Source organism: Silene latifolia, chromosome Y (genome assembly GCF_048544455.1).
Source record: "Silene latifolia isolate original U9 population chromosome Y, ASM4854445v1, whole genome shotgun sequence".
In the NCBI taxonomy this organism is placed as follows: Eukaryota; Viridiplantae; Streptophyta; class Magnoliopsida; order Caryophyllales; family Caryophyllaceae; genus Silene; species Silene latifolia.
The window spans coordinates 45,799,240-45,812,024 of record NC_133538.1 but is presented as its reverse complement, the minus strand read 5'-3'; the positions used below and the strand labels follow the sequence as shown (position 1 = coordinate 45,812,024).

Genomic DNA, 12,785 nt, shown 5'->3' with positions numbered 1-12,785 from the left:
ATTCTGACCTGGTGGTACCCCTGCCTCAGATCAATTTTGGAGAAGGTTTTTGCTCCACTCAATTCATCCAGGAGGTCATCAAGCCTGGGAATTGGGAATCTATATTTGATGGTGATGTTGTCCATCGTCCTGTTATCTATACACATCCTCCAAGTGCCATCATTTTTGGGAATCAATAAAGCTGGTACTACACATGGGATTAGGGATTCCCTGACATAACCCTTACTCATAAGGTCAGATATCTGGTCTTGTAGTTCTTTAGCAGTGCCAGGGTCACACCTGTAAGCAGGTTTGTTGGGTAAGGTTGCTCCTGGGAGGAGGTCAATTTGGTGTTCAATTCCTCTCAGAGGGGGCAGCCTAGGAGGGAGTTCATTAAGGAAGACATCACTGAACTCTTCCAAGATTTTTTTGAGGGGTTCAGGTTGGGGCACACAAGAGTGCACTTTGATTTCTTTGGGAATGATAGCAAAGATAAGGTTTCCGTGGTTTAGCACTTGTAGGACTTCATACTCTCTGAGCAGTAAAGTTACACTGATTTGGTTTGTGGCAGCCTTATCATTGGTTTTGGGGATTAAACCCATGGGTAAAGGGGTGAGGGTGATCCTTTGTCTATCTTTAGTAAAGGAGTAGGTATTGTTCCTCCCATGGTGTACAATGCTTCTGTCAAATTCCAAAGGCCTTCCTAGTAAGATGTGGCAGGCATCCATGGGAATGATGTCACACATAACCTCATCTTGATAGGCTTGTCCAATAGAAAAAAGATAAGAGCTTGTTTGGTTACAGCAATCTCAGAACCTTGACTAAGCCACCTGATCTTGTAAGGGTGCTGATGCTCTTTTGTTGGAAGTTTGAGTTTCTCCACCAATGTAGTGGAGGCTACATTAGCACAACTGCCTCCATCTATGATTAGGTGACAAACCCTTCCTTATATAGTGCACCTGGACTGAAAGATCTGCTGCCTCTGGCCCTCTTCTAAACTCTAAGTGTGCATGACCCTCCTGAGTACTAGTGCTGGTCCTTCATCAGGGGCCAGTACCAGTTCTCTGCTAGATTGTCCCTTGGTTTCTCCTTCTATGGACTCCTCAAAGGGATCTTCCACTTCAATATCCCCATCCTCCTCCATAAGTTGGATTTCCAGGGTATAAAGTTTGGAACTTGGGGGTTTGTATTGAGTTTTTGGTGCAGTGGCTTTATCCTTTCCTTGTTTTTCCAATTTTTGGGACACCCTGACCACTTCATCAAATGACCACAGTGGTTGCAGTTTAACTTTAGTAGCAATCTTTGGGTCTAACCCTTCTATGAACCTAGCCATTTTCTGTTCAGGTTTCTCTTGTAACTCACACTGTAGGGTTCAGTTTTCAAATTCCCTGAGATAGGCCTCTACAGAATCATCCCCTTGCCTTAGCTAAGTGAGTTTCAGAAATAAGTCTTTGGTGTAGTCAGTTGTAATAAACTTAGTTTTCATTTTGTTTTTGAGTTTATCCCAGGATTTGATAGGCTCTTTCCCCCCTCTTAGTCTCTGGTTTTTCATGCCTTTATACCAGAGTAAAACATAGCCCTTTAGTTTTAGGATAGCTACCTTAATCTTTTTTGAATCATCATATCCTTTGAATTCAAAAATTCTTTCCATAGATCTAAGCCACTCTAGGAAGTCATCTGGGTTCAGATTACCATTAAACTCAGGAAAATCTATTTTAATAGAGTTGTCATGTTTATGATCTGGGTCTCACTGGTACTGCCTCATCAGAATCAGAATTTTCCTCTGTGACTCGATTCTGAACCAGCCTGTTGACAGCAATTGATATGGTTTCCATACTATCAGCTAATCTTCTGATAGTGTCCTCTAGGAGGTTTAATCTCTCATTATCCATATTGTGCTCTCTTTTATTTGTTTTTTTGGGTAGGTAAAGTGTATGTGGGAATTAACAAAAGGTGGGGTATTTATAGGGATTTTTAACCTTGGCTCTGATTACCAATTTGGAAATTATTTGCAGTAAATAGGTTAAAGCAAGCTCCTTTTTGGGTGAAATTTTGAACAATAAACAACAAGCAATGCAGCAGAAACAATGTGACAATGAAAACGGTGGAATGACAATTACATTCAAAAAATTAAAATAAACAAGAAGATAAATTGCTGATGTGACACCCCGCGATAAAGTGGAAAGTAAACTACTAAATATATGCGAAAAATGTGAAGTTTTTAAAACTTTTATTTAGTAGATAGAGTTTAGCATGCGGGAGTCACAAACATTCGACATAAGGAAAAAGCGGAAATAAAAACAAGGGTTCATACAAATAAAACGTTCAAAAGTGGGGAAAATATATCCCTCGAATGACATAAAGAAATAGGTGAGTCTAAGCGGTGAATAAGAAATCTAAAAGTCCGGGGTACTCGCTAGCTCACACGTCAAACCCCATATAAGCATCTTCACCAACCTGTCATTCATGTAAACATGAAAGCCAGTCAGTGGGGAGTAACTCAAGGTTCTCCCAGCCACAAAACATCAAGATGAACATGACAAAGCACATAAACAAATGATCGGATTAAGTAAGATAAGAATGAGTTGAATTGTAACTAATCATATAATCATACATGTTCAAGGATTCAAGAATAAGGGAAAGGAATAAGATAGGCAAGTAGGCAAGGCATAAACAATGTTAAATAACGGAGGAGGGATGTAAGAGTGCGAAATAAAGACCACTTAAACATGGGCACGTAATTCAAGGAGATATGACCAATATAACCATCCAAAATGCAAATCCTTTACTACACTCATCAAATATAATTTCCCCTGGTAGGACGACAATGATAATCACAAAGAGTCAGTCCTAGTCTAAATCTGGCCAGACTCTCGGGACAGAACGGTTCCCGATTCGACATGCGGCAGAACAGTCCGCGTCCAAGACTCGATCGACAGAACGGAAGTCGAGAACCCACAATCGGCAGAACAGTCGGAAAGAGGCGGAATAAATGAGCTAAACTCATACTTGGCAGAACGGCACAAGCAGGCATAAAGGCATGTCATGCATATATGGTATTACTATGGCATTTCTACAAGAGTACGGCTCTTACAAGTAATTATTTATAATAATCTTTTCATACTTGTAACACAAAAATAAATATTTCATTTCATATTTAAACATGCCGGTTAAATAAAATGTAACAAGCGGTAATGAGTAATTTACTTCATGTGAAAATTCACGAAAGGCACACAAAATTTCAATACAAGAGGCAAGATGGTCCCAACCTTTAAATTGTGGTAAGCTTATAGGGTTGAGGTCGTCACTCATCCAATCAAACACATTTATAATACTCAACAAACTACTAGTTAGCGGTAAGTCGAGGTCGATCCATGGGACGGTGTGCTTTGGGTTCTAAGTCTATCTATCTCCATTTAAGCTAGTGTCACGATTGATTGGGTCTGTAGTTGTGTCTAGACTAATGCAAACAATAAAGTAAAACAAGCAATAAAAGGAAAGGTGTAAGCAAATGATTAAAAGTGCTAGGATATCATGGGGTCATAGAGGATTCATGGTTTTGATCATACAAACATGTTTACAATCATAAGCAAGCAATTAATGTTGTGGAGGAACCGAGTTGGTTTATGTCTTACGGTTCATAGGAAGGGTTGGGTCCCGGAGCCGAATCGATTAAATTGTACAACACCTACAAGTCGACTTACTTTCCTCCTATTCAACTTCTATGCATGGTCTAACAAGACTCGAGTTGGTTTATATCTTACAAGTCAAGTTGAGTAGATAAGAGATGGTTACAAATGCAAGGATTCATAGGCTTGGCATTTCATCAAACATAATATGTGCATAAAGTTGACATCACAACAAGCAGGCAATTTAATCATGAAAACATATTAGATTAAGCATGAATCAATCCCATGTTGACTTCTCTTAATTACCCACTAATCCTAGCTAAGTAACTACTCACTCATCATCATGGGAAACATGTCATTAATGGTGTCAATCATCACAACAAGTATAAACATGATAATAGAATGAAGAAATGAACAATAAAGATTAAAGAGTAAAGGAATTATACCAAACTTAAGATGATCCAAATAATAAAGCAAAGAATAATAGAAGAACTTGATGATTGATGGAAGGTTGTCAATCTCCCAATAATAACCCAATAATCTTCAATTACCCAATAATAAACTTGAATAATAAACTTGAACAATAATTAAAGAGAGATTAATGTGTAATTTGTGGAAAGATTAAAGAGTAATCTATTCTAATCTACTCCTAATCTAATCTAAAGAAGGATTTTCTATTCTAAAAACATGTTTATCTCCAATAAAACTTGATTAAAAAAAAGGATCCCCTTTGATTATTTACAAGTGGGGTATTTATAGTAGAAATTAGGTGGATGCATTAGGGTTAACTAAGGGCTAAACTAGTAATTACACTTTTTAAATGGAGCAGGGAGGAGCCGGTATTTCTTGAAGGAAGGGCTTCTTTCTTTGAAGCTTGAAGAAGACGAAAATGTGCTGGGCTGGAATCCGAGCGGATTGATGTGAAGATAGGCGGATTGGTGAAGGGGAAAACGGGCGGATTGGGGTGAAGACGCTAGGGTTCTGTATAATGGTGACGGCCGGATTCCAGAGAATCCGCACGGGTTGGTCTGCAGTTCTCGTTTTCTCTTCTATTCCTCCCTTTCCTTCACTTCCATTTTATTCTTGTAGGCTTGGTCTCTAGTTCTTGCTTCCTCCTCATACTAGTCTATCAAATATCGTCAAATAGCTTCCGAATACGCACGAAAGACAGGAATTTCCGCCTTATTCTCTTCTTTCCTACAAAACATATAGAATGCGATAGAAAAGCAAATAGGAAGGTTTTGACGGAGAAGATGGCCAAAGAATGCTATAATAGTATGCAAAATAGGCTCAATTAGGGGACTAAATGTGTGCAAATAATGGTCACATCATAAGCCCACCAATTTAATGGTGGTGAGCCCAAACCCACCAACCAAAAGGGTCCAAAGGAGCATGTAAGTGAGTCCAACAAGAATTAAAAACCGAGGCCAAAAGTTGCAAGAGATGAAACCCAAATTATACAATAATTCAAGCCCACATAGAATGATTCATAAAGGGTTTGTCTAAGTATAAAACATAAGAAAGGGGGACTATGGGACTACGGGAAGTAGAACGAACTTGCTCCGACTACGACTCGACAAAACCAAGCCATGGAGGAGGCCATTCAACTCACAGCCATGCCGTGGCCACTGCCGCCCATGGTCAGTCCACATCCGCGGCCAAACACAACCTTCACGCCATCATTCATCTGCACAAAACAGTCCCAAAACAGGGAGCATACAGTGCCAGACTCGGCATCCAAAACAGGGCACCAATCATACCAAAATCGAGTTTTCAAGGTGGAGAAACAATAAGTATACATGGGGCGACTTTAGCATGAAAATAAAGTAAGAAAAACAGACCCGAGAAACCGTTTAATTCGTCTCAAAATAGAGTTCGAAACTAGCATGGGACAATTTAAAGCCGTATTTTAACGCTCTTATTTCAATTCCGTTTTAAGACGAGATTAAAGCGGGGAAATCAAGTGTACAAGTGACGATCCTAACATGAATAAAATGAGCACAAAAACCACTTCGAGTGACTGATTTGTCCCTCCCCAAAACAGCAGCAAAACATCAAATGTCCAGCACAAAGCTGAGTTCCAGCAGCCTATTTTAGAACAAACTCGAGACGTACAATGAAGGCAAGTTAAGACGGGAGTGAGCATGCTTAAAAATTGAATGAACATCGCCAAATTTCTGCCATGGACAACCCAGAAATTCCAGCAAGAAAATACGCAATTACATGAAGAGAAGACAAGTAACACCGCGCTCGAAGTTCTTAACCGGCTGTATAACTGAAAACTAAGCCATAGGAAAACACCCAACAACCATGTACACTGACCACAAACACTCCAAAATCAACCACATACATGAGGAACACATAAAGACTTGAACTTTACGATAAAATAAGGCAAAACCGAGTAGGAAGGGTGAGTTCCCGACATTTTGTCGAGTAACCTATCACCGTTACCTTTGTTTTCTTCAATCTTCGAGAGAATGGTCTATTATGAACGAGTTTCCTTCTGGGTTCTCAAAGTCTTCACCTAGAAACCGTAACAACAGCCGAGATTAGCTTAAAACGCAACATTCATGAGACGGGTCGAGACGAAAACTCCACAAGACTATGTCTTTCTTACCTTAAAAGATGAAGGAGGAGGTAAGGAGAAGAATGGTGCAAAAAATAAGAGGATTGGTGAAGAAATGGAGCCGAGATCTGTGCAACAAGGTCACGAAAATGGTGTTTTTTTGAAGCTCTGCTTGTTCGAAAGTTGCTGCTGCATTCCCCTTTATTTTTTGTTGTTTGTGGAATGTTTCCAGAATGATGACAAAGGAGGGTAAACCAATGGGCCGAATGGTATAGGTCAGCCAGTGAGTGGTTATTTTAATTTTAGTTGGGTGCCAAAATTGAGAAGTGTGTTGTCGACACGGGATAGGTCGAGGGTAGATTAGGCTAGTCTCACATGGAAACATGTGACGGTCTTTGCTAGACGGAAATTCGTCTTAAACCTACTATAATTTAAGACGTAACTTTATTATTAATATAGTTATTATTATTATTACTATTATTATTCCTATCCGACGGAAACGTATATTTTATATAAAGTAGCTTTAAAAAAAATTATAGCTTTAACTAAATTTACTTTTAATAATATAATGGAATTAACTAGATAAGGTAATGAAAAAGTATTATTTTTCTTTATGAAAATTATACGAAAGGAGGGGGTGATACAGCTGACAACACAGGTAAGAATCAGTCCCATACAGGTGACTGAGTCTTTTACTCCACACAAGAAATAAGTCTACAAATGCAGGTTGTTTTTCTTATCAAAAAGCTGCCCCTTTATGATGGGTGATTACAGATTATATATGCCTGGAATGGCAATTATTTGAAGGCTTAAAATAGAAGAGAACAAAAGAAATCAAAACAGTACAACTAGCAAGGTAGTGACTCATACAGTCGACAAAATAACAGCTATAAAACGTACACTCCTCATGTGCTCTTGTTGGGTGTTATCTCTATGTTGATGTGGACGTTTTCAGCAGGAAGGTTCCTAGGCAAAGTTTTAGAGGACACTCCCCTTAGATTATATGGACCATGGACAGGCCCCATGGGTTCATGCCTTGGCCAAGGAATTGTAGCCATCCCCCCTGTGCAGGTACGTGTGTCTGACTGTCATGGACTGTGTCTTGGGTGGGATTCGAACTGAGAGTTCCTGCTCCACCACCGTTGTATTAAAATGAAAACAATTATGGGTTTTTATTCAACCGTTGTCATACGATAGTATAAAAACAGCGGTTTGGCTTCACCCGTGTTTATTAGTTTCAACTAAATCAGTCCTCAACCAACAACACATGCAAACCTTCTCCTCGCCCACATAAAACCTGACACTGTTGTCGCAACCCTATCAAAAATAAAACCAACCGGCTCTAACTTATGCAGTAGAGGTAAGTCGGGTATCGTATCCACAGGGAGGCGGTCACTATCTACTCGTTATTCTAGTCTGTCTAAGGTCACAAAATGGGGGTTTGAGTTATTTAAACTGAACTAATGAACTGAGTCAAAAGCAAAGGATTGAGAGAAAATATAGAAAAAGATACTAGGATGTCGGTTCACCATGATATCACACAAATCATCTAAAAGTAGGTCAGTCGGTCTGATGTGAGAAGGGTAGTGGAAAGGTCCTCTCGGTCCGCTATCCGCCTTAAAGTACTACTAGCTTAGCTTTCACTCTCACTAGTGTAATCTATTGTTCATAGCAGTTCTGTTCATTCCAATCCCTCAATCTAGGTCTGAATTTAACCAAGTTAACTAATTCAGTTGCATGCATTTAACCAAACGATTACAGTTAAATTGCTATCAAACAATTCTCACAACAAAACCTCCAGACCAACTAAAGCATCATCGATTAACTATTATGGCTCCCCTAATCCTAGCATGGTAAACTAGCTATGCATAATTAAAACTAATCTAACAGAGATAAGGATGAGAGAAACTAATCTAATTAGATGCGTAGATTAACAACAATAAATAAATGAGTAAAGAGATTAAAAGCAATAAGAGCAATAAGGGAACAAGAGAAATTAAGTAGAGAGTTTAGGGGATGAAAATACCGAACATGAGCAAGGGATTCAGAGAAAGGAAGAAATTCTAAATAATAAGTTTTTTAGGAAGAGAGAAAGAGTCAGGGAGATGATCTCCCAAAAGTCCCCCTCCATACATTGATCTAGCTCAAGAATTTACAGCAAAACAAACTAGGTCTAAAAGAAATAATAAGACAAAGTTATAGGATAATGGGGATTCATGATTTGGATGGTATCAATCATACTACTCCTACTGCAATTGAGGGGGCTTTTATTAGCTATTATGAGTCTTTATTGGGTTCTAACAGGAGGGTAACTAAGGTTCATCAGGGCACTGTTCAGCAGGGGAAGCTGGTAACCAATGCACATGTAGCTGCTCTTACCTCACCTGTGACTGAAAAGGAAATCAAGGAAGCTCTTTACTCCATTCCTGCTAATAAAGCGCCTGGGCCTGATGGATTTTCCTCTCAGTTCTTCAGAGATTCTTTTGATGTTACTGGGAATGATATTATTGGGGCTGTACGGGAATTTTTCTCATCTGGTAAAATGCTTAAGCAGATCAATTCCACTACAATAACTCTTATCCCTAAGAAGGCCAGGCCTAGTACAGTGGCGGATTTTAGACCCATTGCTTGTTGCAATGTGGTTTATAAAATTATCTCCAAGGTGATTTGCTCTAGACTTGCCACTGTTCTACCTGATATTATCAGTGAGACTCAGAGTGCATTAATTAAAGGGAGGGACATAGTTGACAATATACTCATTTGCCATGACCTTGTTCGATTATACAAAAGGAAGGCTTGTTCTCCTAGATGTATGATGAAGGTGGACCTTAAAAAGGCGTATGATTCTATTGAGTGGGAATTTATCAAGCAGATGTTGCAGGCCCTTAAATTCCCTGAACAAATGATTCATTGGATTATGGAGTGTGTTACCACTCCTTGGTACACTTTGTCTCTTAATGGGTAAAATTTTGGGTATTTCCAAGGAAGGAGAGGGATTAGGCAGGGTGATCCCATGTCCCCACTTTTGTTCACTATTTGTATGGAGTACCTCAGCAGGATTCTGATGTATGCTACTAATTCTATGGAGTTTAATTACCATCCACTCTGTAGAGCAATTAGACTGAATCATCTGTGCTTTGCAGATGATCTTCTAATGTTCTGTAAGGGTGACAAGGCTTCCATTATTACTATTCTTAGAGCATTCGCCACTTTCTCTAAAGCTTCAGGTTTGGAGATAAACCGTGAAAAATCTGACATTTATTTCAATGGTATGAGCAATGAGACTAGTCAGTATGTGTTAAATGTTTCTGGTTTCAAAGAGGGCCAATTTCCCTTCAGGTATCTTGGCATTCCAATCTCGTATAAAAGAATGGCTGTGGGTGATTGTTCTAGGCTGGTTGAGAAGATTGTTCAGAAAATTCGTGGTTGGGGAGCTAGGAAGTTAAGCTATGCTGGTAGGCTTGTTTTGGTTCAGGCTGTCTTGACTCAACTTCATAGTTTTTGGACTCGTATTTTCATCATCCCTGCTACTGTGATGGACAGAATTAACAACATTTGCAGAAATTATTTGTGGTGTGGGTCTGATGAGTTTTATAAGACTCCACCTGTGGCTTGGGATAGGGTCTGTACAGGGAAAAAGTATGGAGGTCTTGGCATTGTTAATGGTAAAAATTGGAATTTGGCTATGTTGGGCAAGTATGTGTGGTGGTTAGCTGAGAAAACTGATCACTTATGGATTCGTTGGGTCAACCACATGTATATCAAAGGCCAAAACTGGTTGGATTATACTCCCACTGTAAGTTCTAGCTGGACTTGGAGGAAAATCTGCCAAGTCAAGGATTTGCTCAAACCTGGTTTCTGTCATGGCAAATGGAGTACCAATGGAGGGGTCTATTGTGTAACTGCTGGGTATAAATGGCTTCAGGGCAGTCTGAGTCCAGTACCATGGAACCCTATAATTTGGAACAGATTTAACCTTCCCAAACACTCCATTATAGGATGGCTGGCTATCCAATGTCGACTCTTGACAAAGGATAGGTTGTTCCGATTTGGCATAATTGCTGATGGGCACTGTGATATGTGCTTGGATCATTTGGAGGACCATAATCATCTACTGTATGGCTGTAGGTATAGCTCTTGCTGCTGGAAGATGCTTGCTGCCTGGTTAAATGTTCCCTTCCCTGCAACTGGAATTCTGGACTGGTGCATAAAGTGGAGATGCAGGTCTCTGATGAAAAAACAAATCGTTATTGCTGCAATTCTGGCCATGATCTATCAGATTTGGAATGCCCGCAACATTTGCAGAGTGGACAATAAGTTGATTCATCCTATGTCTACGGTTCAAACTGTTACAGACTTGATTCAGAGTAGAGGACAGGCATGGAAGTGGTCATCTAAATTTCAACGCAGTCATTGGGTACCTTGGCTGTAAACTAGTGTTCTGTTCTTTTCAGTGGTGTAAAAGTGAATGCGAGTGGTGATGTTGTACCTAATTTTCTAATTATTAATATAATTTTTCACATTTCACCAAAAAAATAAGACAAAGTTAGGCTTTATTGCGTCATTTAGTGCGTCGATTAATTCTTTAGCAGCGGTCTTCATTCGATCGAACATACCAGTGCTCGATCGAGTAGTTTCCTTAGCATAAGTACTCGATTGAGAGGTTTTGTGGTCGAAAGTGGTCAATCGCGGAGTAATATGGTCGATCCAGTAGAGTAGTTGGTCGATCGAAAAGGCTAGAGTGACCAATCGAGAGGAATTGCGTTCGATCGAACTTATCGCGTAATTCTTGCTTTGCATACTGAACTTCAAACGGCCGCCATTTCTTCGTTAATTGGTCAAATAGAGCGTTTTTGGTGGCGTTGGAAAGCTAAGAGGATAAGCTTTCATCTCCAATTATAATCATCTGAAAATAAGTTGTAGAACTCAAGATATGGCTCTTCAAATTATGCACTAGTAATTTGAAGTTCTTATTTTGTCCGCTAAGCTTTCTTACTCCTACGCGCATCACGAAATAGCTCCCATTTCAGCTTCCTTGATGTCCTCATGCATCTCTAGGCCACATTCCGAGTCCAAACTTTAATGTAATCCAAATGGGTAGCTCCTTGGGTTAAGTTTAGGTCCGATTTCTACTCAATTCTTGTCCGTTCCTGCAATAAATACAAAGAAGCGACAAAGTAGAAAATACAAGGGAATATAGTAGCGAAAGCTGCTAATTAACTCATAAATGCGTGCAAATGAATACGAAATAATCTATGAAATAAGCACGCATCAAACTTCCCCAAACCGAACCCTTTCTTGTCCTCAAGCAAGCTCTAGACCCTACCTAAACTAACTAATGGAACGGGTTCAATCTCAGAGCTAACTACAAAGTGAAATGCCCAAACCAATTTAATGCAACAACCAACAATCAATTAGCAAGATGAGTCATGCAAACGAATTATGAAGATGTTAAAAACTGTTGAACCGTCGACCTTGCAGACTTATCATAATGGACTCTCACGGGTCGCTCAACACACATTTAAACACATGGTAAGATATAATGTAAGATAGAAAGAATTAAGACTCTCACCTAACTACGACCTATAAGAACATGCATGCAGTCTAACATGAATAAAATCTCTACAACCGTACATATGCATTCCAGCCAACTAATGACCAAGACACATGCCGAGGACTTACATTTGGGTAAGTGAGGTAATGGGTAAGAAGGGGCTAAAATGAACTTGGAGATGTGGAGTTAATAGCCAAGCTAGCAACAACGGATCCAAATTTAGAAACGTTCCAACTTCATACTCAATATATATCAATGCAAAACAGTGCCAATTTGCAGCACACAAACTCACTAATCACCATAATATCGTCAACTCCCCATAAAATACAAATATAACATCGGAGCGAAAATCACAACATAATATTTTTTCAGCGCATGATTTTTTTCATAATCTTTTTTTTTTCATATTTCTTTTTTTCAACTTTTTCGCAATTTTTCTTCTTTTCTTCTTTTCATTCCCTTCAACATTTCCACCAACTTCTCAAACCAGATATAACCACAGTGCAATGAAACATTCTCAACAGGTTACCATTACTAGCTCGACTAGGGTAGGCAGAATTATAGATTGTAGCTATATGGGACAAAACAGGCAATTTGGCTATGTGGAACTCATGGGTAAAATGAAATAAAGGGGATTGCCTCTCCTAACACGTGTCACCAACCACATACCCGAATGCATACAGGTACTAAGTAGACTTAATTCATGCTTATGCAATTTGATGTTACATGCCTTATAAGGAGTAACTACTCACATTCCTACATTAACTGGTCATGAATGTCACCAGTATTAAAGCTCTAACCTTAGAATGTATAGTATTTTGCCAAAAATCTAAGTCAAGTCTAATGTTCAGCAAGAAATTTAACAAAACCACGTAGACCATGCATATAAGACTCTACTAATAACATGTCAATTATGCAAGGCTTAGGCAAAACAAAATGTAGCGCAATATTATCATTGAAATACTACCGTTCCGACTCAACCTAAATGCAAAAATAAACGTGATATTTAGGTGTTATTGAAAAATTTTAATTTTTTTGGAATTTTCTTGATATAGAA

At 39.1% G+C, this 12,785-nt stretch overlaps 1 protein-coding gene across 1 annotated transcript; it reads left to right on the top strand.

Annotated features, from left to right (window-relative positions):
* Nucleotides 1-9,238: 9,238 nt before the first annotated feature.
* LOC141627982 (uncharacterized) lies at nt 9,239-10,606 on the top strand. The gene has a single exon (XM_074441176.1). The coding sequence runs from the start codon at nt 9,239-9,241 to the stop codon at nt 10,604-10,606; it is 1,368 nt and encodes a 455-aa protein (XP_074297277.1).
* Nucleotides 10,607-12,785: the final 2,179 nt, after the last annotated feature.

What these genes read in the sequence shown, in the direction of transcription:
- LOC141627982 (XM_074441176.1), top strand. Translation starts at nt 9,239, where the DNA reads ATGTATGCTACTAATTCTATGGAGTTTAATTACCATCCACTCTGTAGA.